Source organism: Microcaecilia unicolor, chromosome 9 (assembly GCF_901765095.1).
Source record: "Microcaecilia unicolor chromosome 9, aMicUni1.1, whole genome shotgun sequence".
Classification (NCBI taxonomy): domain Eukaryota; kingdom Metazoa; phylum Chordata; class Amphibia; order Gymnophiona; family Siphonopidae; genus Microcaecilia; species Microcaecilia unicolor.
In genome coordinates, this window is record NC_044039.1 from 208,610,753 (window position 1) to 208,638,460 (window position 27,708).

The 27,708-nt window shown below is 42.7% G+C and overlaps 1 protein-coding gene across 1 annotated transcript in view; it reads left to right on the forward strand.

The window, feature by feature from the left end:
- The window catches only part of RPS6KA5 (ribosomal protein S6 kinase A5), a 183,826-nt gene that overhangs the window by 144,183 nt on the left and 11,935 nt on the right, over nucleotides 1-27,708 (forward strand). The window contains exons 10-15 of the mRNA XM_030215299.1: nucleotides 1,228-1,353; nucleotides 2,189-2,322; nucleotides 2,605-2,698; nucleotides 8,482-8,652; nucleotides 18,361-18,552; nucleotides 26,748-26,907. Of these exons, the coding sequence (XP_030071159.1) occupies nucleotides 1,228-1,353; nucleotides 2,189-2,322; nucleotides 2,605-2,698; nucleotides 8,482-8,652; nucleotides 18,361-18,552; nucleotides 26,748-26,907 (877 nt within the window). The remainder of the gene's footprint in view (nucleotides 1-1,227; nucleotides 1,354-2,188; nucleotides 2,323-2,604; nucleotides 2,699-8,481; nucleotides 8,653-18,360; nucleotides 18,553-26,747; nucleotides 26,908-27,708) is intronic.

Sequence of the window (27,708 nt, forward strand, 5' to 3'; positions counted from 1 at the left end):
ATTCCCAAGCTGACGCGGACGTTGACCCACATGTGAGAACAATCAGCCTGCTGTCCTCGGAGAATACCTGCTACAGGTATGTATCTTCGCTGTCTGGGTTTGATATTGTGGTGTTGTGACGAGAGTTCTTGGCACTACACCACCTATTCAATGGTGTGTGGTAGATGCCGTTGTTTAATTCTTACTACCAAGTTTACTCCTCTCATGGGGCAGATCCGCCATGTTAACTCTCCTGGTTTCCTTAACACCCATAGCTCTTACCTCATCCAGTCTAGGTACCTATTTCTCACTCTGTTCTTACACAGTTTCTTTGTGAGAGCTAGAGAATTGGTGTCTTTTGATTCAGTGGTAGAGAGAAAAAACAGTAGTCGATAGTCAATACCCTAGACCAGAGCTTCAACCAAGTCCTGATGCGGCCAAGTCAGATGCTTTGGAACTGACAGACTTAGTGTTTTTGTGTGGCTCTTTGAGCTGAGATATTTCCCCGCTACCATGGCGGACCAAGTGGCTACCTGGACAAACCCTCTGGCGAGGTGCAGTGATGCTAATATTGTGCCTACACTTGATTGCCCTCAGTCTCAATGGGCTGCCTTCTTTAGAGGGTATTCACTTGTCATGCATTACCTGCCTAGTAGACTTTTCAGAGAAGACATGAAGGTCACACTATGGTGTCTTCAGGGCTCTTCCATTGGCTGCGGATAATTATGAGCTGCAATAGATCTTCATTCTCAGATGCTAACTTTTCACTACAGAAGAGCACTGCTGTGTTTCTTCCTTGCTGTATTAAGTCTCCATGATCGGCCGCCTTGATGAAAACTGAAGACACTAGTGTGATTATAATATCTGTTATCCAGTGAATACACTTAAAACAGTTACTGAATTAAAGGTTCACATACTTCTTCATACATGTATATTTATTGTTGAATCTGTTTGCATAAATAATCAAAATAAATGTGTCTGTATCTAATGGATAAGCGTAAGACTTGTTACTTCAAGTTTAAATCTGACTAAGAATGTTTCATTTTTCAGTTGATTAGCAATTGAAAAATGTCCAAGGCCTGCTTTAGGAAGAGAAGTTGTATATTAATGTTTGTACATTTATCCATTTTTAGTTGATTGATTTTTAGTTAACCACAATAATATTTCTTTAGTGCTTGACGCTGTTAATTTGCTTGAAACCTGCTGGATTACAGAAACTCACTTGCATCCTCTATTTTTATTCTTTAGGGATATTCTTTTGTTGCACCATCTATTTTGTTTAACCGCAATGCGGCCATTTCAGACCCTGTTCCATATCACTTGGGTATTGAACGGCCTGGAGTTACATCTATTGCCAGAAGCGCTATGATGAAGGTAATATTAAGCAGGATATATTTAAAGTTGAAAACATTCTGAAAGTGTCTTATTAAGGTCCTCTTTTACAAAGGCGCGCTAGCGTTTTTAGTGCACGCTAATACGTTAGCAACCTCCACAGGAATATATGGACATCACTAACGTTTAGTGCGCGCTAAAAACACTATTGCACCTTTGTAAAAGAGACCCTAAGTGAGGGTACTTTTGTTAGTGAGAAAGTATACACTACTTGTAATGTATTGTAACAGTGGGGAAGTTTAAGGTTGTCTCACTGTCCTTAGTCTGACTTGCTGACTTATTTTAGATATTTTGATACAAAGCAGATAATCAGTAATTTATAAAGAAAATTAAGGAAACAAAACAGCTTTTGGCATTCAGAGCACAACCAGTTTCTAATACCTACTCTGATCTTATTTTGTATATTTGTTAAACTACTACTACTACTACTTGACATTTCTAAAGCGCTACTAGGGTTACGCAGCGCTGTACAATTTAACATAGAAGAACAGTCCCTGCTCAAAGGAGCTTACAATCTAAAAGACAAATGTACAGTCAGTCAAATAGGGGCAGTCTACATTTCCTGAAAGGTATAAAGGTTAGGTGCCGAAAGCAACATTGAAGAGGTGGGCTTTGAGCAAGGATTTGAAGATGGGTAGGGAGGGGGCTTGGCGTAAGGGCTCAGGAAGTTGATTCCAAGCATAGGGTGAGGCGAGGCAGAATGAGCGGAGCCTGGAGTTGGCGGTGGTGGAGAAGGGTACCGAGAGGAGGGATTTGTCCTGTGAGCGGACATGTTAAACATGTTGTCTATTACAAAATGCAACTGTTCTTTTTACAGGACTCACCATTTTACCAGCATTATGAACTGGATCTAAAAGAAAAGCCCTTAGGAGAAGGAAGTTTCTCAATTTGTCGGAAGTGCTTGCACAAGAAAACTAGTCAAGAGTATGCAGTAAAAATAATCAGTAAACGGTATGCAATTCTACCAAAATAATAAATCAATGATTCTTCCTAGTCCCAAAAGATTAGATGTTTCTGTTGATTTGTAAAATTTAACAAAGTAAAGGGAAGTTTCTAAAAGGACATATTTCTAGGAGTTTAATTACCTGTATTAGTACAACCCTGGCACAGTGTTCTGCAGTTAGAGCTAGGTTGGAATAAAAGTAAAATATGAATACAGAATTGGAATGTATCATTTTTTTCTGTGTGGAAATGTACTTAAAACGATTCATTATCAATTGCTTTGATTTCTAGACTGGAAGCGAACACCCAGAAAGAAGTAACAGCTTTAAAACTCTGTGAAGGACACCCTAACATAGTGAAATTGCATGAAGTTTATCATGATCAGGTATTTGCTGTTAAATCAAACAAAAGATTACAAATTACTACTGTCAGGTACTGAGCATGATGATTTAAATAGGAACAACAAACATAGTTTGAAATGTCTATATACAAATGCCAGAAGCCGAAGAAATAAGATGGGAGAGTTAGAATATATTGCACTAAATGAAAAATTGCATAAAATAGGCATCTCTGAGACCTGGTGGAAGGAGGATAACCAGTGGGACACTGTCATACTGGGGTACAAATTATATCCTAGTGATAGGGTGGATCAAATTGGTGGAGGGGTAGCACTGTATGTTAAGGAGGGCCTTGAATCAAATAGATTGAAAATTCTACAGGAATCAAAACACATCCCTATGGATTGAAATTCCATGTGTAAAAGGGAAAAGGACCGTGATAGGAGTGTAGTACCGTCCGCCTGGCGGTCTATAAAATAATGAGTCGAGTGGAAAGGGTAGACGTGAAGCGTCTGTTTACTCTTTCCAAAAATACTAGGACTAGGGGGCATTCAATGAAGCTACAAAATAGTAAATTTAAAACAAATTGGAGAAAATGTTTCTTCACTCAACATGTAATTAAACTCTGGAATTCTTTGCCAGAGAATGTGGTAAAGGCAGTTAGGTTAGAGGGGTTTAAAAAAGGTTTGGATGGCTTCCTAAAGGAAAAGTCCATAGACCATTATTAAAATGGACTTGGGGAAAATCCACTGCTTATTTCTGGGATAAGCAGCATAAAATGTTTTAGTACTTTTTTGGGATCTTGCCAGGTATTTGTGACCTGGATTGGTCACTGTTGGAAACAGGATGCTGGGCTTGATGGACCTTTGGTTTGTCCCAGTATGGCAGTTCTTATGTATGTACTTATGTGTCATATGTAAAACAATACATTATTGGCTCATAATTTTATTTATTTGAAAGATTTCTAGACCACCTTCCAAAACTTTAACAGAATTCCTAAAGCACTGTGCAAACTTTCAAAAAATTGTGGTACAGAAAAAATATAAACAGAACTCTTAAGACCTTTCTAGGGCATTGCACCTGGAATATGTGGAATTTATTGTATTGTTGTCTTCGTACAGGCTTACTTCAGTTCCATTTTTCTGGAACTCCTTCGGTGATATCTGTTGAATGGCATTGGTCAAATATTTTTCTATCATTGAGCCATTTGATTTCAATCAGCTATTTTTCTACCATGAAGAGAAGACTCCTAATGACTTCAGAAAGTATAGGCAGTATGGCAGGATGATATCAGGATTTGAACTGGATGAAGCCCAGTTCCCTAACATCTACACTACTCCTCCATTATAGATAGAGCACTGGCTTGCATCCATTTAAGTGATCTTGGGCAAGTCACTTAACCTTCCAGTGACTCAGGTGCACAATTAGATTTTAAGCCTTCTAGAGGGCAGGGAAATACTTAGCGTACCTGAATGTAATTCACCTTGAGCTATTACTGAAAAAAGGTGTGAGCTAAATCCATATAAATAATAAAATCCATAGCTGTGACTCCTCTTCAATAGATGGGACTGTGGCGAAACAGTGGGTTTCGAAGCCTGTGAACTGTATTATTTCATGAAGTGCATTTCCCTTGTTTGGCCAGCAGATGGTGACTGTCTTTTTTTTTTTGTTTTTGTAACGCTGTTACAGAAGTGACAGTTTTTTTCTCGCCTAGCTGTGAGATAATCTTTAATCTCAGATAGGAAGAGGAGAGGATCTCTTCACTGAGGCCCTCTTAGCAGTCATATTTTATAACCTGTGAGCAGCTATATTTCCTGAACTCCCCAGGTACTACTAGGGTAGTAAACACATGTAGTTAGTTTTAATATTGATACCTGTTTGATTTACTTGTTATTGTTGCTATATTTTCACTCTTACTGTGTTTTTTTTTTGTTACATTTGTACCCCGCACTTTCCCACTCATGGCAGGCTCAATGCGGCTTACATATTATATACAGGTACTTATTTGTACCTGGGGCAATGGAGGGTTAAGTGACTTGCCCAGAGTCACAAGGAGCTGCCTGTGCCTGAAGTGGGAATCGAACTCAGTTCCTCAGTTCCCCAGGACCAGAGTCCACCACCCTAACCACTAGGCCACTCCTCCACTGTTCAATGTATTGACAATAAACCTTATTAGTTTATTGACTCTGCTGTCCTGGACTGATTAGGAATCTTGGTGGTTTGTGTTTTGGGTGCTTTCTGGGAACTGTGGGACCCCTGGGATTGTGGCCCCAGTGTCCTTAGAAACCACTGAGGAAATAACTTGCAACAAAGATATTCCATAGGTGGCACATATTTGCAGTAGATTTGTGTCTGTTTCCTCTGAAGAAAGTTTCCTGATTTCTGTTGGAGGATAGGCTGGGGAATTCTGATACTTGTACAATAGCTCCCTATTGGTTGAGTTAGATCTGGTTCCTGCTCTTACTGGAATTGCCCATCATGTAACTAATTCAGTTGAACTGGGTGTTGAGAGTGTTTGTGCTTTTTGTGCCATGCCTCCAGAGTCTCTAATCACGGCTGGGCACTACTCACACAAATGCAATCCCCTCGACCCCGGTACCTTAAAAGAACCAGACAACTGGTAACACTATTTAGACTGCAACAAAGACAAAAAGAGACCAAGGAAGCGCTTCCTGGGGTTAACACAGGTTTATTTAATTATCCAGAGATTAGGATAAAAAAATAAGAAAATATTCAAGTATAGTCTAGTATAGAAAAGAGGAGAAAAAACATGAAAGGACAATGGAAATGATCAGGTCCGGCTCTCCATCCTCTGGCATGGGGCAGAGTGCACTAGACACTGACCAACTTCTTATCTGGCAAAGACATAATATATAGAGTTTCTTTTCCCTTACAAGACAAAAAGGGAGCACAAGGGGGAGGGGTTGTCACACCCCCTTAGTTAGCACCTTACAGTCAGTCAGGATCTCTAGTATCAATAAAATACACAGCATCTGTTTATATTTCCTTTTGAAGATGCATTTGGCCCGTTGTCCAAATGTTTTGGACATACATTTCTCAAACCTTTAATTTAATATCTCCCCTATTCTAAAATAGGAGACAAAAGTTTACTGCTTCCAGTTGCTATAGAGGTGTTATGTTTCTCTTGTCAATAGAACTATTGCTTTTGACTCCAGGGACCAGGGAGATAGTGTTTGAATTGTTCTAGGCAGAGAAGGAAATAAGGTGTTACCTGATTGTGATTGTAAAAGGGTAATTCTGTCCTGGATAGTAGCCTTACTTCATGGGGAAGAATTCTGTCTCTTGGCCATATTCAAAGGGAGAGATTCTCCACCTTCTGCAATAATATTTTCTTATCCAGTCCTTACTACAGGATTTCTATCTCTCTCTCCTCTGTCAACCCTGCCTCCTACACCTGGAACTTCCTTTGATCTGCATCCTAAAAGTCTCTCAAAGGCTAATACACACATTCATGTGAACAGCAAATGGACAACAAATGGCAGGAGCTCATTGTCTTTCACTTGCTTGGTCAGAGGAAGGTGGGGGAAAGAGGTGGGGGTATTTGCTCCACCTGGCCTGCTTAATATCATTGTAATTTACAGAAAAAAGAGAAATTTCCACTTCTCATCGTCTGTACATTAATTCTTAGATATCAGATACTTAGCAGCACTGAAACTGCTTGGTTCAGGCCTTCATAAGTACAATGTACACCTCCACCAACAAGAGGGTAACATTCAGTTCACTGAATCTACCTGATAACGTCTGCTGGTTTCTAGGGGAGATTTCCATTTAAAAACAGTTCTTTTTGATCTTTTTCTGGCCAAATAAAATTGTGTGACCCCTCCCCACCTCTGGTGGTGCAAAATTAATGATGCACCTATGGAGAGCCCGTCCAGGTCATGACCCCCCATTTGGGGTCCCAAATCACAGTTTGGGAAGCTGTGATTTAAAACCATGAGACTTTGTAGTATAGAGATTTTTTTCATCTTATATGACAGGTCCTAAACCCTTCTTCCCATCCCATTGAAGGCCAAGAAATATTGCAAACCCCAGCAAACCAAAATCCTCCCCTAAAAAACAACATTCCCCCCCCCCAAGTTCCCCCCCCATGCATCAATAGCATATCTGCTGTCATTTGTTCTGTTGCTCTGTCCATCATCCCTCCCCAAGGTGTCCAACATCTCCCCTTCCCTACCTACCAATTGAGATGTCTAGCATCTCTCTCCTACCCTATCTCCCAGAGATGTCCAGAATCTCTCTCCTTTCATACCTCCCCCCTCAAGGTGTCTATCATCCTACCCTCCCCCCCCTGGGTTGTCAAGCATCTCTCTCCTTCTCTATCATCCCAGTCCTATAGTGTTCAGTGGCTTCTCATCCCTTCTTTCCCCTTCCGGGTAGCACAAATGCAGCATTCAATATATCACCCGAAGTCTCATTGCAACCAGCTTTGAACCTTTAGCACCTTCTCATACTCAAGGCCTCCTGGGTCCTACCCCCTCCAAAACTGGAAGTTCAGCAGGCCTTGAGCGTGAGCAGAAGATTGAGGCCCAACATTGGCTGTATTAAGACTCCAGGAGACACACACTGCCGCCCTGGGTGCACTGTCCCCTCTAAGCTGAACAGGTGTTCTCCAACTGCATTGCTTCCAGTAGGAGATGGTTCTTCAATATTGCTATGAATAGGCAAGTTCTCTGAAGTCCTGAGCTTGCCTGTTCTTCCCTTTTGAAAATGTGATAGCACCTGTACTGGCAGGACTGTAGGTGGAGGGCTCCTACTCAGTTAAGAGGGAACAAGCTGAGCAGGAGTCTTCCACCTACAGTCCTGCCTGCTGGGTCCCACCTCCTCCAAAACTGATCAAGAACAAATTAATAGTGTTAGTTCAGCTAGCTATTCAGGTACAGTAATTTTATAGTAGTTGTAATAATTGGCTCCCTGAGCTCTTGCAAATCCCACTGTACCAACTTGTCAGTGAATAAAGATAAACATTACCTTTGAAAATATTTTCTATGTGATTGTGAATTGCTTTTTTTGGATATAACATTTATGATACATCGTTTATGATGGACTTCTGATTTTCATGTTGACATCAGAAATGTTGAAATTGAAATTGGTGATGATCTGCTTTCATAAAAAGTTTCTTTGGATGATATTGATGCTATAATTCTGATCAGGGCCCCAAAGCAAACTAGGCAAAATATAAAGAAAAAAAAATAGAAACAGAGAATAATTTTTTTTTTTTTTTTATTGCTTTTAGTTATTTAGAGAAACTTGCATCACAAGGAACATCAGGAAAAGCTCCTTTCTATCACAACATGTTTATTTTTGTTTTTTTAATTTATGTATTTTTGCTTCAGCTGTTCGTATTTTGCCTTGGCAGTTTCCTTCTGCCCTTTGGGCTTCCAAATCTAATGAAACAGACTTCTTATGAGTCTTCACTTGCAACCATTTCGAGATTCTTAGTTTCCCCATTTTTTATATCATTTGCTCAACTCATCCCAGCCAGCACACACAGTGCAGCCCTCTCAAGAGCCCTTCTAATTGGATGCTACATGTGACCACTGGGTGTCTCTGTTGAGCAAAGGGAGTGATTGTGAATTCTTTCTCGGCAACATCTCTAGCTTCAATGGAACAGAATCCTGACCTGGGAGTTGAACTCAAGTCTTCCTTGTAGCAGCATACAGTACTTACCAATAAGACAATGGGATGGGTCTATTTGTTACATATTAATGTTGACCTTGAAAACAATGGTATCTTGACATCTACCATGTCTTGTTTTTGTTAGGTTCTTTTTACATAAAGTTTGTATTAATGACCAATCTTTGCTTTGTAGCTCCACACGTTTCTAGTGATGGAACTGCTGAAAGGAGGAGAGCTGTTTGAACGTATAAAAAAAAAGAAACACTTCAGTGAGACAGAAGCTAGTTATATCATGCGCAGAATTGTTTCAGCTGTAAGCCACATGCATGATGTTGGAGTGGTCCACAGAGATTTGAAACCTGAGGTATGGTGTAGTAGTATTTTATTCATAATTTCAAATTCGTGGTTATGCCGCATGCACTGATCAAACAAAAGCTGTAGGTGACTTACATTAAAAACCGAAGTATGCATTGGGGTTCTGTTTGAGGAAGGAGAAGTAATATTCAACGTTCATACTTGGAGCATGGTAATGGTCAGAGAAGGACCATTTGGCACTCTTGATCTGCCCAGTTTCTGTTGCCTAAGGATATGTTGAAGCATTGCTGCAGTTTTATCTAGGTTGATCTTGTCTTCTTGGAAGTTTGATGCATTTGTACTACACATTTTCTGTCTTCTCTGCTTTTTGGCCCCCTAATATTCACATGATGGGGCATGTACAGTTCATTTCTTCCATCTGCTACTCCTTCCAGCTGCCCTTCCTACTGCATGTTGGATCTTTTCCACTTTTGGTTGCTACTGCCTCTCCTGATAGGCTGTGCTAGGTGTCCATCCTTCACATATATGCCTTGTCAATACTTTAATGTTTGGACAAATTCAGAATGTCTAATTGTATTTTTTTTTTAATCTGATGGCATTATATGTATAGTGCTATGCGGAGATGTTAGGTCACAAATCACAAATACATATAGGTACCGATATTTAGCCCCTATACATATAGTTTAAATGTTTGGTTCAGGGCGAAAAGAAAATCAGGGATAACCTGGGATGTAATGGCCATATATATAACACTGATATTCACTGCTTACATGTAGAAGCTGTGATATTCAGTTACCATACTAATACATGGAATGTGGGTATTCAGTAGCTCACTACTGGTGCCATGGAATATTCATATGCAAATATATGTATAACTATACAGACTGGCCCCATTTTTTCCATTTCAGAATTGACTTGATATGTATATGCATTTATTTATTTAAAACATTTCTAAACCACAATATCCAATTGTCCTAGGCCGTGTACATCTGGAACATATATAGTGAAAGACACAAAAAACATAACAGAATACACACAACTACACACAACAAGGAGTGGAGGAGTGGCCTAGTGGTTAGGGTGGTGGACTTTGGTCCTGGGGAACTGAGGAACTGAGTTCGATTCCCGGCACAGGCAGCTCCTTGTGACTCTGGGCAAGTCACTTAACCCTCCATTGCCTGCCGCATTGAGCCTGCCATGAGTGGGAAAGTGCAGGGTACAAATGTAACAAAAAAAAAAAAATAATAATAATAAACAAAGAATCACAAATGAACACATCTCCACCAAGAGTAATATCTTGCAGCAGTAAGTAAAAGACTCGGACTGAAAAAGACTGAGCAAAAAGAAACAACTTTAGCTGTTTCCTGAACTGAAGGATCAATGTTATCACACGCTCACGGACAAAGGACAAAGTATTCTAAATAGCTATGCCTGCAATCTGAAGCATTGCTGAATGGTTAGCTTCAAGCCTAATGCACTTAAAGGAAGGAATGTCCAATAAATGTTTATCCAAAGAACGCAGACAACGAGCAGGGACAGGCCAAGGCAAGATGCCGCCTGAGGCAGGGTTGAGATGCCACCCCCCCCCCACAAGGCCAAGTTCTGGCATGTTCCCCTTTCCTTTCTCCACCCCCTTCCCTGAGTTTACCTCCTTTCTCCTTTTTTCAAAAGTTGGCGGCAGCAGCAACAATTCCCGGCACTGGCCTCTTCTCTACTGTGGCCACCTCTGAGGAAACAGGAAGTTACATCAGAGAAGTTAAGGTTTAATGTTGGCGCAAGGGGCGCCAGGTCATAGTCGATACCTTTGGGGAAAGAAGATTTTTGCTGTCCATCACTGTCCAATGCCTGTGCCACAAGAACCTTCCTTTTGCTCCTAAAGGTGGTCAGCTCAGGGTTTGACGTAACTTTCAACAATCTCCTGTGAGAGTGACCCTGAGTCCTGTTGTAGATCAGCAAAAACTGACTTTGAAGAGAAGAAATCTCCTAATCTTCCCATTAATCCCTCTCTTCAACAGCATAGGAGCAAAGCCACACTTATGGTCTATTGTTTCGTGATTTTTTTGTTTTTGGCAGGTAATGGCTGATTCTTCCCACTACTTTATAGAGGAGAAATGCTGTTGAACTGACCCATGGAAGGCAGTAACTAATGGGTTTGTACCTGCCTTTTACCGCTCAGGGAAATTGCTTTTTAAGCTTCCCTATAGACTTGTTGCTACACTTTGTGAGCTCATACACAACACAACTTTGTGCATTTGATGTATGCACTTTTGGAATTATGTACTATGGGACTTCTGATGCAGGCACTTTTGCCAAAATACTGCTCGTGTTGAATCCCCACAGTGATTGTGTACCTCTTCAAAGGTCTTTTAAGAGACAGTTTTGGCTCCGCACTAGTCCTTGGTCATCTCTGCTGTTGTTTGGTTCCTGCTTCTTGACTGTTGGAGATTGGCCCTTCTTTGGGTCTGTTCAGGCTGAGACCATTTCAACTGAGTTGCAAGTTCAAGGAGATCCTAGGGTATCTTTTTTTATCCTGTCGTGTACTTATGAACTATATTGGCCTTTATTTGAAACAGGACACTGGGCTTAATGGACCTTTGGTCTGACCCAGTATGACAATTCTTATGTTCTTTTGACCAGAAATGGTTGCTATTTCCTGATCAGATCACAACTTAGCAAAATTTATAGGGACTAGATGTATTGGAAATGTCATCCCAAAAGGTGTTAAGTCCCTAGTAGTGAAGAGTTCTCTGGACCCTAAAAAGTGGTAAGGGCTTGGGAGTTAAGTTAAATTCAAATAATATTAAAGGGATAATCAAAATGTAGCACTCATTTTTGTCTATAGGAGTAGAGTTTTCTACAAACAAACAAATAAAATGTTGACTTCGTGGTATATGTAGGCCATCCGTTTGGCCAAAAAGAGCATAGAGCCATTGGTAGAAAAATTTGGACTCTGTGCAAAGCAGGTATATTAGGGGCCACGTGTAGCTGGAATTCCCACTGAGCTAATATAGGGCCGAATTCAATAAGTGGCATCTAAAGTTAGTCACCGAAATGATCCATACTAAACTGGTATTCTGAAAAGGGCGTTCACTCTTTGCAAAACACTAACTTAGTGTGGATCTCACGACTAATGTGCGCTGGATTTATATCCGCTGAATAGTGCTATCCAATTTGGCCAAAACATTTTCAATTCAGTTCACTCATAAGAATCAATTTTAAGCCACTATCAATAAATAGAAAATAAAATTCATTTTTCTCTCTTTGTTGTCTGGTCATTTAATTTTTGTAATCACGTCTCTGGTTCTCACTTTCCTCTGTCTTCTCTTAACTCTTTTGCTAGGATCTCCTGAGCCATTTGTCATTTCTTCTCTGTCCATATCTATCTTTCAACTCTCCTCTGTGTCCCTACCCCTGTCTTCCTGCCATGTTGAGCATATCCCCCGTCTGTATCTTTATTATTGCCCCATCCAGCAACACCCTATCCCCCCAGCATCACATCTCTATGTCCCTATCCCTCCTCTGCCTTTGCCCTCTCTCTCCCTCCCCCCCCACCTCTTCCATCCAGCCACCATCTCTGTAACCCCCAGTCCATTGTCTATTCTTCTCTGTCCTCTTTTCATCCAGCCTTTGCTCTCTTTTTCCCCCACCTCTTCTATCAGCCACTGTCCCATCTCTGTAACCCCTAATCCTCCTTTTCCTTTCCTGTCCCATTTACATCTAGCTTTTGCCGCTCACCTATGCAGTCACTGTCCAATCTCTGTAACCCCCAATCCAGCGTCTTCCCTCCTTTTCTGGCCCCTTTCTATCTAGCCTTTGCCTCTCTCTCACCCCCTCTCTTCTATGCAGCCACTATCCGATCACTGTAACCCTCAATCCTGTGTTAATATGCTAATAACATTTAATGAATTTTTAATCTCTTACAAACTTTAACAGAAGGGAAACTAAAAGGAGAATTGTTAGTAGTTTGTTAGTAGTTCTCCTGTTCCTGGATAGAGCTGTGAACTGAAGATTATCATATATATATATATATATATATATATATATATATATATATACACACACACATACTAGTAAAAAAGGCCCGTTTCTGACACAAATGAAACGGGCGCTAGCAAGGTTTTCCTCAGAGTGTGTATGTTTGCGAGAGTGTGTGTGAGAGTGACTGAGAAAGAGTGAATCTGCGAGTGTGTGTGTGTGACAGAGAGAGAGTGAGACTGGGTGTGAGTGTGTCTGTGAGAGAGAGAGAGTGTGTGCCAGGGCTCCCCCCTCCCTCCCAGTTCCAGGGTCGTTACCCTGTTAAAGCTCGGCACCAGAGCCTCCCTACTCCCCAACCCATTGATTTCACCCTACCATAGTCCCTCCTCTCTCCACCAAACATCCCACGATCTCCTTGGCAGTAGTCCCTCTGCTTTTTGACAATCACCCCACTGACTGCACCCTGGCATCTGAACCCCTCACCTCTCTCTCTCCACCCCCATCCTTCTAACTGCACCCTGGCACCAAAGCGCCAGGACCAGGACAGGGTGTGGGCACACACAGACCTGTATAGTGAGTAGTTCCTCTGCCACCAGCTTCCTTATCTGAGCTGCCAAGATTTGTGCTTCGTCCTGGATGGAAAAGTCTGTTTCAGCGGCACTAAACCTCCAGAAAACCGCTGTGGAGAACAGCAGGGGCAGCAGCCACCGAAAAGTGCCCCTTCAACTCCCGACATACCGGAGAGCTGATACTCCGTCGCACACGCCAGCCTCCCGGGTGCCCCCAGTCATCTTGCATCTTCCGTTTAGTGTTGCTCCGGAAAAACAAAAAACGGCGACTTGCGCTTTGCCTGGAGTTTATTTCCCTCAGTTAACATGCACTCGAAAAATCGCCCTCACAACCTGAACACAAAACTTTCTCCTTGGCTCAGAACAAAAGAAAAACAACTTTTCAGCCAGAGTTCTGTTCTCTGCTGAACTGGTTCAACGAAATCCTTGGCTCCGGTCGGACTCAGTAAGGAATGAGTTGTTGTGGGAGGGTGCAGGAGGCGGTTGAACAGAACGTCCGCAAGGCTCTGCATGGTCGGCTTCAACTCGCCGCAAGCCCACATCACGTGCCCCAGCCACTCCCATGACAGCCCCGCCCCCCAGGGGTGTGGCCACAATGGCTACGGTGACATCAGCCTGATCTACGGAGCCTAGCAGCAGACCAACTCAGGGAAAAGCCACGGACACAGGCAGCAAGACCATAGAATGTTGGAGATGAGAATATATATATATATATATATATATATATATATATATATATATATATAAAATAAGACATTTGGTAGATTGGATTAAAAGAATGTAATATTTCACCACCACCCCCGACCCTGAGCATCAGGTGGTGGCTTCATTAGACCTGGTCTATGTGTTACATGCTGCTGGGCTATCCCTTATTGATGGAGTTATTGTGCATATGATTTGTACCTCCACCCGGCAAGGATGGCAGGGGCTTTGTAAAATGATGAAGATTAATGTAGGAGTGACCTCCCTGCTTCCCTTAAATGGTAATGTGGATTTAGGCGCTTTGACTCTCAGAGGGAGTTTTTACAGTGGTGATTTTGGGGGGGGGGGTGCGAATTGATTATCTGATGTTTGAATTCAGTCTTTTTATTGAATTTTATATAACATTACATAACAGAACAATATAAACAAAATACAGCATATCTCATCACGTTGCTCCTATTTAAAGTAGAAGAAGATGCCTTATTGAATTTTACCAATGGGTTCCATACTTTCTTGAAACTATTGAAATCGTTTTGCCATTCCGCTATTGTCGTTTCAAATTTAACAATATTATAAATACAGAACCACCAAAAGTTAAAACAAATGATAAGCTGCTTTTTTAATGGACCAAGGTAAATGCAGATCTTTTGATGAAGTAAGACAAGTCCTTAGTTTAAGCCCAGAAGATTGGTATACCTTTTTCTGGTTCAGCATTATATACATACTTTAGGGATCACAAATGTAACAGAAAATCAATGGAATACATTGTAGGAAATATTATTATTAAACAGGGATACAAGAGCCCCAGTGACATTATATCAAGAAGTGGCTCAGGGATCTTCGGCAAATTGGGACCCTGTCATATTGGTAGATAACTGGGATTTGATAGAATTATTAGATGTTTCAGGAGAGGATTTGCAGAAATTGCTGAAGAAGTTGCTATCAGATCAGCTAATTTACAAGAGCAGCAGTACAAATGTTTATTAAAACTCTGTGTGTCCTTTTATCAGGCACATTTGGCAGGAATATCCCTCACTGGAGAGTGCCCCAAATGCTTCATGGAAAACACTCATCTGGGTCATATGCAATTGGGCCTGTCTAAGTATAAAATCTTTTTGGGAAAGATGGTTGTCTTTCTAAATAGTATAATCAGTTGTCAAATTCAAACTACAATGAAGTTTGTGCTTTTTGATAAAGTTGAGCGACGGCCTTTTCTGCAAAGGGGAGAATGTAAGCTATTCCAAAAAGCTTTTTTATTGGGAGAAAAAAATGTATTTTACATGTCTGGAGGCATTCTGACCCTTCCGCTATGACGTATTGGAAAAATGAACTCTAGCAGCTGTTGAAATTTGAAATGTTAGATGCAAAAATGTTTCCCCTAAGAGATGGAGAGTGTTTCATCAAATTTGGGCCTTGGTTTGGCAAAGACTATCACCAACAGCAGATAGTACTTTGCTGAATATTTAATACTTTTTATCTGACTCACCATAGAGGGCTGGGGAGGGAATGGTTGGGAAGGAGAAGGGTTAATAACTGTCCTATTATATAGGGTGGTGACTGTGGAAAAGAAATAATGCAATCATCTTTGTAATCTGAAACATTGTGCTGTAGTTCGGGACAGGGATGATATTTAGTGAAAAGCAATTCTGGTTATGTTGGCTTATTATACTTGTTACACTATTTCAAAAGAGAAAAAGGTCCCAAAAATGTCATAAAGAAGCATTTGGACGAATTTCTTCTCAAAATGTCCAAATCAATATTTTCAAAACCTATTTTTAGGGCTGCAACTTTGTTTTGGTCAGAACCTGTTTTTGGAATGAATAAGGCACAAAAAGTGCCCTAAATGACCAGATGACCATTGGAGGAAATCAGAGATGACCCCCCCCTTACTCCCCCAGTGGTCACTGACCCCCCTCCCACCCCCCAAAGATGTGATTTAAAATATTACTTACCAGCTTCTATGACAGCTTCAGATCTTCTAGCCAAGTCTATTAGAGCAGCAAGCAGGTCCTTAGAGTAGTGTAATGGTTAATGGAGTCACTGTAGAGAGGAGGACCCAGGCCTATATCCCACTCTACCTGTTACACTTGTGGTGGAAAGTGTGAGCCCTCCCACACTCCCCCAAAACCCACTGTACCCACATATAGGTAACACCTTCACCCATTAGGGCTATTGTAGTGGTGCACAGTTGGGTGCAGTAAGGTTTTGGTGGGTTCTGGAGGGCTCAGCATAAGGGGGTAATGGTGAGATGTGTAGCACCCGAGGGCCCCAATCCTCCACATCTTCTAATGAGTCCTCTGCAGTGCTCATTCTCTGCTGAAGCACTTGCACATCTCTTGAAAGGTTAGTGAAATTTGTTTCCATTCTGTCCAGTATAATATGCGTTGAAATTGTTTTTCCATGGAAGATTCCATAGCCGCGTTCATCTCTGTAATAATCTCAGCTACCCATGCGGAACTTGGAGAGGGAGATCAAGACACGTTCTTGTCCACCATTTTCACACCCTGCAATGAGAATTTCTCCTGGTCTTTTTTCATTGATCTGGCTGTCATTCTAAAAGAAAATCGCTCTCACGGTGATTGCAGCACTCAACAAGGCAGAGGCAATAGAATTGCTCTTTGAAAAGAGGCACCTGGATAGAAAATAACTGCAGAATAGGGCAGTAGAGGCCAGAGCTCCCAGATCTCCGTCCTCCCTCTTCCATTCGCAAACCAGAAGTCGTCCAAATATCAATTTTATAAAGCGAGGATATGGATATTTAAAACTGCAGTACATCCTTATGGCAAGTGAGCATGGTATAGGTGTATTTTGGGTGGGACTAGGGGGACACACAAATATTGATGTGCAACTCTGATTTCAGAAGGGGAAAGGATGTCTAACAAGATGGACATTGTTATTTAGACCTGGTACTTGAAGAGTAATCTATTTGATATGCTGCCTTTCTGTGGTACAAAGCGGTTACATATTATATACAGGTACTTGACATGTGCAGGTTACAGAAAGGTGCTCTGACTGAGCAGCTGTCCACTGAATGAATTAAGGCAAATCACCGTAAACCCCCAGTGTACTGTCCCTCTCCCTCCCCTGAATATGAAACTAGGAGGGATACCGAGCTCTATAACAGCTTCAGGAACTACGGATGTTCATGGTATACAATCTGGTTTTTTTTTAAATATCTTTATTGGTTCATAGATGCTATTACAACACATAATAAATAACAACTTTACTGCACCAAACTGGTTCCTCACAGATAGCCAGAAACATTAACTACAGTTGTTTCTGTCTCCCTGGTCATAGTTCTATGTACGACATAGTGCTTGACAAAGAAGAAAAAACATCCATGACTTTTTAAAATTACAACTTGCAATCTTCCCCCTCCCCCTCCATTAACTTCTTAATGGACTTCCGTGCACAGTTGAGGAGTAAGCCTAATGTTAGTGCAGAGGGCTGAATACTAAGGGAACCAGGTTCAAATCCTACTTCAGCTCTTTCTTTCTTTCTGGCAAAAAAAATACTTACTGTACCTGAATGTATAAGAAACCTGCTAGCCCTCTCCTCAAGACCCTTCACTGGCTCCCTATCCGTTTTTGCATCCTGTTCAAGCTTCTACTAACCTATAAATGTACTCACTCTGCTGCTCCCCAGTATCTCTCCACACTCGTCCTTCCCTACACCCCTTCCTGTGCACTCCACTCCATGGATAAATCCTTCTTATCTGTTCCTTTCTCCACTACTGCCAACTCCAGACTTCACGCCTTCTGTCTCGCTGCACCCTACGCCTGGAATAAACTTCCTGAGCCCCTACGTCTTGCCCCATCCTTGGCCACCTTTAAATCTAGACTGAAAGCCCACCTCTTTAACATTGCTTTTGACTCGTAACCACTTGTAACCACTCGCCTCCACCTACCCTCCTCTCTTCCTTCCCGTTCACATTAATTGATTTGATTTGCTTACTTTATTTATTTTTTTGTCTATTAGATTGTAAGCTCTTTGAGCAGGGACTGTCTTTCTTCTATGTTTGTGCAGCGCTGCGTATGCCTTGTAGCGCTATAGAAATGCTAAATAGTAGTAGTAGCCTGAAGACTATTGAAACGGTATATATTCAGATACCGTAGGTATATTTCTGTCCATGGAGGGATCACAATTAAAAAAAGTAAATAAATCACAAACAGCTGAAGTGGGATCTGAACCTGGGTCCTCTGGTTCTCAATCCACTGCTCTAACCATTAGACCTCCCCTATGCTGCCACAAATATACCCATGTCCCTTGTCTTGCCCCCGTTCTTAATTTTGAACATTTCAGTTTGTAAAATGAATGTTTATGCTTCACGTCACTAGCATATGGACATCCATGTCTCATGCATTTTAGAGTAGGCTGTATGTTGGCAGATCCTGTTCTGTCTATATGTGATGTACTGACTAGGATGTCCTCTCTGTATCTCTTTAATAAACTCTTCTCTCCTGTAAAAACTCTGGTTGCTTGTATCACTGGTGTGTTTTTTTGTGTTCCAGAATTTTTTGTTCACAGATGAAAATGACAGTTCTGAAATAAAAATTATTGACTTTGGTTTTGCACGATTAAAGCCACCTGATAATCAGCCACTGAAGACACCTTGTTTTACCCTACATTATGCTGCCCCCGAGCTGCTGAATGATAATGGCTATGATGAGTCCTGTGATCTCTGGAGTCTGGGAGTCATTTTGGTGAGTTACCTGAAAAACAGGCTGAATCGTAATCATCATTTCATGTTCTAGTCCTACAGGGGGTGATTTTAAAAGGAATTTCCGTTGGTAAATGTTTTACATGCAGGCATAGATTTTTATGAAATTGCCTTCCGGACATACCTTTGTACTTACCCGCATACAGCTTCTGTGTGCATACATTCACTCAAACAGAGCGGAGGTATCCTGGGGGCAGGATTGGAGATCTGTTGAAGTTTACATGCATACTTTATAAAATACTAGTAAAAAAGGCCCGTTTCGGAAAGAAATGAAACGGGCGCTAGCCAGGTTTTCCTCGTAGTGTGTAGAAGCGCTGCCGGGCCGCCTTCTCTTCCACATTGCGCCCTCTCTCCCGCCTCCTCTTCGTCGTTCCGCCCTCTCTCCTGCTTTCGGCTACTGATTGGCTCCTTGAATGTGCTCCGCCCTCAACGTCATTACGTTTGACGCGAGGGCGGGGGCCCACAGACTGTGCTACAGAGCTTCGAACCCGCCTCCTCTTCGTCGTTCTGCCCTCTCTCCTGCTTTCGGCTACTGATTGGCTCCTTGAATGTGCTCCGCCCTCAACGTCATTACGTTTGACGCGAGGGCGGGGCCCACAGACTGTGCTACAGAGCTTCGAACAAACGAACTGGCTTCATTGACGTCAGTGGTCAATGGAACGTTGAGAGTGGTTTTTATGTCCAGATGGGGCGTGGCCTAGGGCGCAGATGGGCGTGGCTGAGTGCGGGAGTCCAAATAGCCTAGGTCAGGAGCCACAGTTGGAGTGAGGTGAGCTTCAGAACGTCTGAGGGGGATTCAGAATGTCTGAGGGGGATTTTATTTATATAGATAACAATATCAGAAAGATTCCCACAGTGATCAATTATAGTATCCCTGCTGATCTGAGCAGTGTAACTTGCTGGTATATATCTAAAACTGCAAGATTTACAACAGCAACCTTTTCGTCGATCAAGCAGTGTAGAATATAATTTTCAGTACTGATATATCATATTTAACTTCAGTGCAAATCCATTTTTCATCTAAAAGTTTTCAAAAACGTTTCAAACAATACTCACCTTAGCAATCTTTGAAGTATTGTTGACATGAATCATGTTTCATCCCAGCTGTTTCAAAGACCTCCCCCTGCAATAAAACAAGCAATTCAATTATTTATTGCTATAACCTCCTCTCCTGTTATTCTCACCAAATAACATTTCACATACCTAAGATTTAAGACGTCAGCTTACTGGTGCACATTATTTCCACCCAGTCAAGATGGCACCCGCGTTTGCTGTGTTTGAATTTAACACTTACAGTGTGACATCACTATCCACAATTTCGGGAATAACTTGTATAAAATGTTTGTACATTTGGGTAACTTGCCAGGTGCCCTTGACCTGGATTGGCTGCTGTCGGGGACAGGATGCTGGGCTCGATGGACCTTTGGTCTTTTCCCAGTATGGCATTACTTAAACTCTTCCCCTCAATCCTGGACTAAACTAACGTCATCCTGTCAACTTCTAAGTTAAGCCCTGTCTGCACTACAGACTGAAATTGGAATATTCATTGTTGCTCCCTATAATTCAAAAGTTTCTCCAGTGAGCCACCCTCCCACCCTTCAACTTCCTGATCTATAACCCTCCAGTGGATATCTGAGATAGAATGGGCCTTGGATAGCCCATGCTGAACCAGAGGTGCTTGTAAAGTTTGAGTAACTGTCCTTGATTTATGTTCTGTCACTTATAGGTCGGCTACTCTTGCGGTTTTAGATATATACTGGCAAGTTACACCGCTGAGATTGGCAGGGGTACCATAATTGATCACTATGGGAATCTTTCTGATATTGTTATATTTTTGTTTGCCCACGGTGGATATTTGCCAGCTTTTGAAGTGTACTTTATAAAATACACACTTTTGTGCATAATGTAAGCTGGGAAATTTGTGCATATTAAATAGCAGATGTAAATGTACAGTGGGGGAAATAAGTATTTGATCCCTTGCTGATTTTGTAAGTGTGCCCACTGACAAAGACATGAGCAGCCCATAATTGAAGGGTAGGTTATTGGTAACAGTGAGAGATAGCACATCACAAATTAAATCCGGAAAATCACATTGTGGAAAGTATATGAATTTATTTGCATTCTGCAGAGGGAAATAAGTATTTGATCCCTCTGGCAAACAAGACCTAATACTTGGTGGCAAAACCCTTGTTGGCAAGCACAGCGGTCAGACGTCTTCTGTAGTTGATGATGAGGTTTGCACACATGTCAGGAGGAATTTTGGTCCACTCCTCTTTGCAGATCATCTCTAGATCATTAAGAGTTCTGGGCTGTCGCTTGGCAACTCGCAGCTTCAGCTCCCTCCATAAGTTTTCAATGGGATTAAGGTCTGGTGACTGGCTAGGCCACTCCATGACCCTAATGTGCTTCTTCCTGAGCCACTCCTTTGTTGCCTTGGCTGTATGTTTTGGGTCATTGTCGTGCTGGAAGACCCAGCCACGACCCATTTTTAAGGCCCTGGCGGAGGGAAGGAGGTTGTCACTCAGAATTGTACGGTACATGGCCCCATCCATTCTCCCATTGATGCGGTGAAGTAGTCCTGTGCCCTTAGCAGAGAAACACCCCCAAAACATAACATTTCCACCTCCATGCTTGACAGTGGGGACGGTGTTCTTTGGGTCATAGGCAGCATTTCTCTTCCTCCAAACACGGCGAGTTGAGTTCATGCCAAAGAGCTCAATTTTTGTCTCATCTGACCACAGCACCTTCTCCCAATCACTCTCGGCATCATCCAGGTGTTCACTGGCAAACTTCAGACGGGCCGTCACATGTGCCTTCCGGAGCAGGGGGACCTTGCGGGCACTGCAGGATTGCAATCCGTTATGTCGTAATGTGTTACCAATGGTTTTCGTGGTGACAGTGGTCCCAGCTGCCTTGAGATCATTGACAAGTTCCCCCCTTGTAGTTGTAGGCTGATTTCTAACCTTCCTCATGATCAAGGATACCCCACGAGGTGAGATTTTGCGTGGAGCCCCAGATCTTTGTCGATTGACAGTCATTTTGTACTTCTTCCATTTTCTTACTATGGCACCAACAGTTGTCTCCTTCTCGCCCAGCGTCTTACTGATGGTTTTGTAGCCCATTCCAGCCTTGTGCAGGTGTATGATCTTGTCCCTGACATCCTTAGACAGCTCCTTGCTCTTGGCCATTTTGTAGAGGTTAGAGTCTGACTGATTCACTGAGTCTGTGGACAGGTGTCTTTCATACAGGTGACCATTGCCGACAGCTGTCTGTCATGCAGGTAACGAGTTGATTTGGAGCATCTACCTGGTCTGTAGGGGCCAGATCTCTTACTGGTTGGTGGGGGATCAAATACTTATTTCCCTCTGCAGAATGCAAATAAATTCATATACTTTCCACAATGTGATTTTCCGGATTTAATTTGTGATGTGCTATCTCTCACTGTTACCAATAACCTACCCTTCAATTATGGGCTGCTCATGTCTTTGTCAGTGGGCACACTTACAAAATCAGCAAGGGATCAAATACTTATTTCCCCCACTGTATGTGGATACTTTCTGTGGGATAATTTTCACAGGGAGCTTTATTATGTGTCTGCTTTCCCTTTGAAAATTAGAGTAACTTAAATGCTTATTTGATATATGAGTTAGGCAGGCTGCTCTAAAATTACTCCCACAGATTAACAGTATCCAACAATATGCATATTGCAAGCTGAAGTGCGTTTTTTCTAAGAAAAAAGGTGCCAGAGTGCAGGGCCATCCTTACTGAGGCTTCTATCACCCCCACTATAGTCATGCCTCACAGAGAGTCTAGCCCTTTCAGCTGCCCACAGAGCCTGTGAAAAGGCAGGCTTTATAAATATTACATAGGTTCCTAGAACACCAGTACTCCTGTTATTGGGAAAACAGAACAAGCAGGATCGCTATAGATCTCTACACAGAAATTAACCCAAATAAGTTTCCCTAAGTCCAAAACAGAACGTGAACAGGCCATCTATAAACACAGAAGAAAGGATTGTAAATTAGAAATAGAAATGTTCAGACAAAAACTAAACAGGAAACGCAAAAAAAGCCAGACTCTGCATGCAGTTAAATGTGTTTACTCCAAGAGATCAGAAATACTGCACATTCACGTTGCCAAAGTTAATCATTTTGAATATATAAATCAAAAATAAAATTCTTACTTACTTTTCATGGAGTGTCCTTTTGCTTTTCCATTTTTTGACAAGTTAATTGTTCCCTATTTAATCATTCCGTCCCACTTATGATTTTATAAACTTTTATCATATCCCTTCTCAGTTGTCTTTTTTTTCCAAGCGGAAAAGCCCTAACTTTGTTTAGTCTCTCTTTATAAGGGAGGTGTGCTGTCTACTTTATCATTTTTATCACTGTTCTCTGAACCTTTTCTAGTTACCGTATTTTTCGGACTATAAGACGCACTTTTTTCCCCCCAAATTTGGGAGGAAAATGGGGGGTGCGTCTTATAGTCCGAAGGTAGCGAGTTTCGAGTTCAGGATCGCCCTCCCCCCGAGTTCGGGATCGCCCTCCCCTACTTACGTCACGCGATGTTCCCTGGTGGTCTAGTGACGTCAGGGCAGGAAAGAGCCCCCTCTTTACTGCCCAGCGCGCTCCTCTCCGTCCTCCTGTATGCTGCCTGACGGTCTCGGCGAGATTCAAAATGGCTGCCGAGACTTCAATTCTCGGCGGCCATTTTGAATCTCAACGAGGACGGAGAGCAGCGCGCTGGGCAGGAAAGAGGGGGGCTCTTTTCTGCCCCGACGTCACTAGACCACCAGTGAACATCGCGTGACGTGAGTAGGGGAGGGCGATCCCGAACTCGGACAAGACGCACCGGACCACCTAGGTTTTAGAGGAGAGAAAAAGGAAAAAAAAATTTTTTCCTATTTCCCTCCTCTAAAACCTAGGTGCGTCTTATGGTCCGGTGCGTCTTATAGTCCGAAAAATACGGTAAGCTATATCCTTTCTGAGATGGGATAGACAGAACTGCACAGAGTACTCAAGGTGTGGTCACACCAAGGACCTATGCAGAGGCATGATGATATCTTATTTTGTTCTCCCTCCCTTCTCAAATAATCCCTAACATTCTATTTGCTGTTTTTTTGGCAGCCACAACACACTGGGCTGAAAATTTCAATGTATTATCCACAATTGCCAGATCTTTTGCTTGGATGATGACTCCAAACTCAAAATCCAGCATTTTGTATGCACCATTTTGATGATTTTTTCCTATGTGCATTACTTTATATTTGTCCACATTAAATGTTGTCTTCCAATTTAGATACCCAGTTTCTTAGTCTTACAAGATCCTTCAGCCATTTTGAAATCTGCAAAAGGAGCCTCTCATGAGAGACTTGCAAGCTTATTTTCGAAAGTGATCGCCGGCCATAAATCCGGAGATGGCCAGCAATCTCGCAAAAGCGGCCAAATCGGTATAATCGAAAGTGGCTTTTTTGACAGCATCGCTGCTTTCCCGTCGCCTCACCGGCGAAAGTTCAAGGGGGCGTGGCGAAGGCGTGGCGAAGGCGGGACATGGGCGGGCATGGGTGTGGCTACCAGATGGCCGGCTTTCGTGGTTAATGGGAAAAAAAAGTGGCGTTCAGCAGTATTTCGCCGGGTTTACTTGATCCTTTAATTTTCACGACCAAGCCTCAAAAAGGTGCCCCAACTGACCAGATGACCACCGGAAGGCATCGGGGATGACCTCCCCTGACTCCCCCAGTGGTCACCAACCCCCTCCCACACTAAAACAATAAAACTAAAAACCTTTTTTGCCAGCCTGTATGCCAGCCTCAAATGCCATACCCACCTCCATGACAGCAGAATGTGTTCTATCCTCTGACCGCCTTTCCCTGGTTGTGATGTGGCTCTCGGGTGAGGGTGACACCTTTTCTGTTAGGTGCACTGCAGAGTCACATCAGCAATGCATTGTGGTGGATGTAGGGTAGTGGGCTCTACTCCCATGGTGCTTTTCCCCCTGCTAACTGGGTAAGAGTGTTTCCAGTTTTGTTTCCGGTAGTCCATGAGGTAGTGGCCATTTTTGTCAGCCACTTTTAGATCCCTTTCATGTGTTACCCACGTTAGAGAACTTAGTTATTACCTTGAATGTTGCTGAAAGAGGGCATTGTACACCATTCTGCCAGCTCTGACCTACTGCTAATCTCAGTACCAGGGAAACTCTTTGCCAGTGGGGCACAACCTCTGATCTGCAGTTAACTGTGAGTAAACATGCTTTTTCAAATAAAGGACTTTTTCAAAGAGATTTTATTTATTTATTTTATTGCATTTGTATCCCACATTTTCCCACCTATTTGCGGGCTCAGTGTGGCTTATTAGTCTTCAGGTGTCAACTGGTGTGCCAAAGCTATAGAGCAGTAACGAGTCCTAGAGGCCTGCGTGTATGCAAGTCCCTGGAGCACTTTTAGTGCGTACCGCAGTGCACTTAAGGCAGGCGGACCCAGGCCCACCCCCTCCCTACCTGTAACACTTGTGCTGGTAAATGGGAGCCCTCCAAAACCCACTGTACCCACATGTAGTTGCCCCCTTCACCCCTAAGAGCTACAGTAGTGTTGTACATTTGTGGGTAGTGGGTTTTGGGGGGGGGGGTTGGGGGGCTCAGCACCCAAAGTAAGGGAACTATGCATGTGGGAGCATTTTCTAAAGTCCACCGCACTGACCCCTAGGGTGCCCAGTTGGTGTCCTGGCATGTCAGGGGGGCCAGTGCACTACGAATGCTGGCTCCTCCTATGACCAAATGCCTTACATTTCGCCGGGTTTGAGATGGCTGGCAGTTTTTTCCATTATCGCTGAAAAACAAAACCGGCGAACTCTGGCATTTGGCCAGGCTAAACTGTATTATCGAAAAAAAAGATGGCCGGCCATCTTTTTCGAAAATATGGTTCCGGCCAGCTGTTGCGCCGCCGCCAAAATAGATAGCTGGCGATCTATTTCACCGGCGATGTTCGATTATGCCCCTCCACCTCAAACACCTTATGAAACTCCAAATGCACTCGGCCAAAAAAAACATCTAATTGGTAAAGCAAGATTTGTGTTTGCTAAATTCATGCTGATCTAGGTCTTTGTGGTCAGTAATTGTTTGTCTAGCATAGCTTCATCAATTTTGCCTGGCTAGAATCAGGCTCACTGGTCTATGGTTTCACGGATCACCCCTGGAGTGCTTTTTAAAAATTAGCATTACTTTGGGCACCCTCCCATTATCCATCATGACTGTTTTGAATGATAGGTTACAAATAGATTAGTAATTTCATGTTTGAGCTCTTGCAGGACTCTGGGGTTAATGCCTTCTGGCCTTGGTGATTTAATGCTCTTGAGTTTGTCTTATCTATTACATCTTCTGGATTTATAATGATGTACTTTAGTTGCTCCAAATCATCACTATCAAAGAAAGTTTCTAGTGTGGATATGACCCCAGCATCCTCCTCTGTAAATCCAGACCTGGCTCTAATTAGGACACTCAGGACCTGGGTCTTCACAGACAAATAAAGGCACTCTTTTACCTTTGCAGTCTTCTGTTCGTTCTCATGCAATCCCTGGGTATCCCAAAGTTTGTACACTGGGGGAGCCGTGGGCAGAGCGGGGAGGGGAGGTTGAGACACAGGACCGTGTGTGGCGAGGCAGGAGGAAGGGAGTCCGAATTCTTGGGCGGTCAGCACAAAAATTGAAAGGGTTCAGATTCTCGTGTGGTCCAGGTTTCCAGACTTCTACTATAATGGGCTATTTCAAGTTTTAAGGATCAGGAAAAAACGTGCAACATTTATTATGGCATTGTCTCAAGCAGTTCAGAGGAGATATTTTCTCTTATGCTGTATATTCACTGTACTTGTGGAGGAATAGCCTAGTGGTTAGTGCAGCGGACTTTGAACCTGGGGAACTGGGTTTGATTCCCACTGCCCCAGGTACAAATAAGTACCTGTATATACTATGTAAACCACTTTGAATGTAGTTGCAAAAACTTCAGAAAGGCTGTATATCCAGTCCCATTCCTCTTTCCCTTATGTGTGTGACCTGCTGAGTTAAATAAGGTGTTATAAAAAATACATTTATTTTGAATTATGATAAGTGTTTAGCTGCATACTAGTGAACTGCACTAATTTGATCTGTGATAAAATCACTGAATTGTATTTTCTTTTAATGTATATAGTATACCATGCTGTCAGGGCAGGTGCCTTTCCAGAGCCAAGAAAAATCTTTGACATGGAGCAGTGCAGAAGAAATAATGAAGAAAATTAAAACAGGTGATTTCTCCTTTGAAGGAGAAGCTTGGAAAAATGTTTCTCAAGAAGCCAAAGATTTAATACAAGGTAAGATCCTATGCTGAAATAACATGTTGTAGGTATTTTAAATAACTTAGCAACTTGCAGACAGATCCAGCTGTTAATTTGATTCAATCATCACCAGAGGTGTAACTAGGTGGGGCGCAAGGGGAGCGGTCACTCCCCCAAACGGATTTTGGGGGAAGCGGCGCCTATGTGTATTGTTCCTGCTAAGCTGTGTGGCAGCAAACCTGCCTCACCTCCCTCTCACATCTCTGCTGATCCAGCCCAGCAGAAACAGCAGCAAAACAAAGGACAAATATTGGGGGGCTGCACTATAGACTCACAGCTGCCAGTCCCTGCCCCTCCTGATGTCATTTTCTGTTCTGGGGCAGAGCTGGCAACCATGAATCTGCACAGTGCGGCCTCGCAGTGGCTGTCTTTTTTTTTTTCTCCTGCCACTGCTGGTCTGGATTAATAGCAGTGGCAAGGGTGTCAGAGGGAGGATTGGAGAGAAGTTAGATGTTGCTTGGAAGGATCAGACACTGGAAGGAAGGGGGCAGACTCAGGGGAGAGACATTGGAAGGAAGGGTCAGAGAGAAGGGAAAAATGCTGGAAGGAAGGGTCAGAAAGAATGGACAAGCGCTGGATGGAAGGAGGGAGAGGGGGACAGATACTGGATAGAAGAATCAGAGAAGGGACAAGCACTGGAAGGGAAGAATCAGAGACATAGGTTAGAGAGATGGGACAGATGCTGAAAGATAGGATCAGAGAGAAGGGGCAGATGCTGGATGGAAGGGTGGAAAGAAAGGGGGCAGACACTGGATGGATAAATTATATCACAGAGAA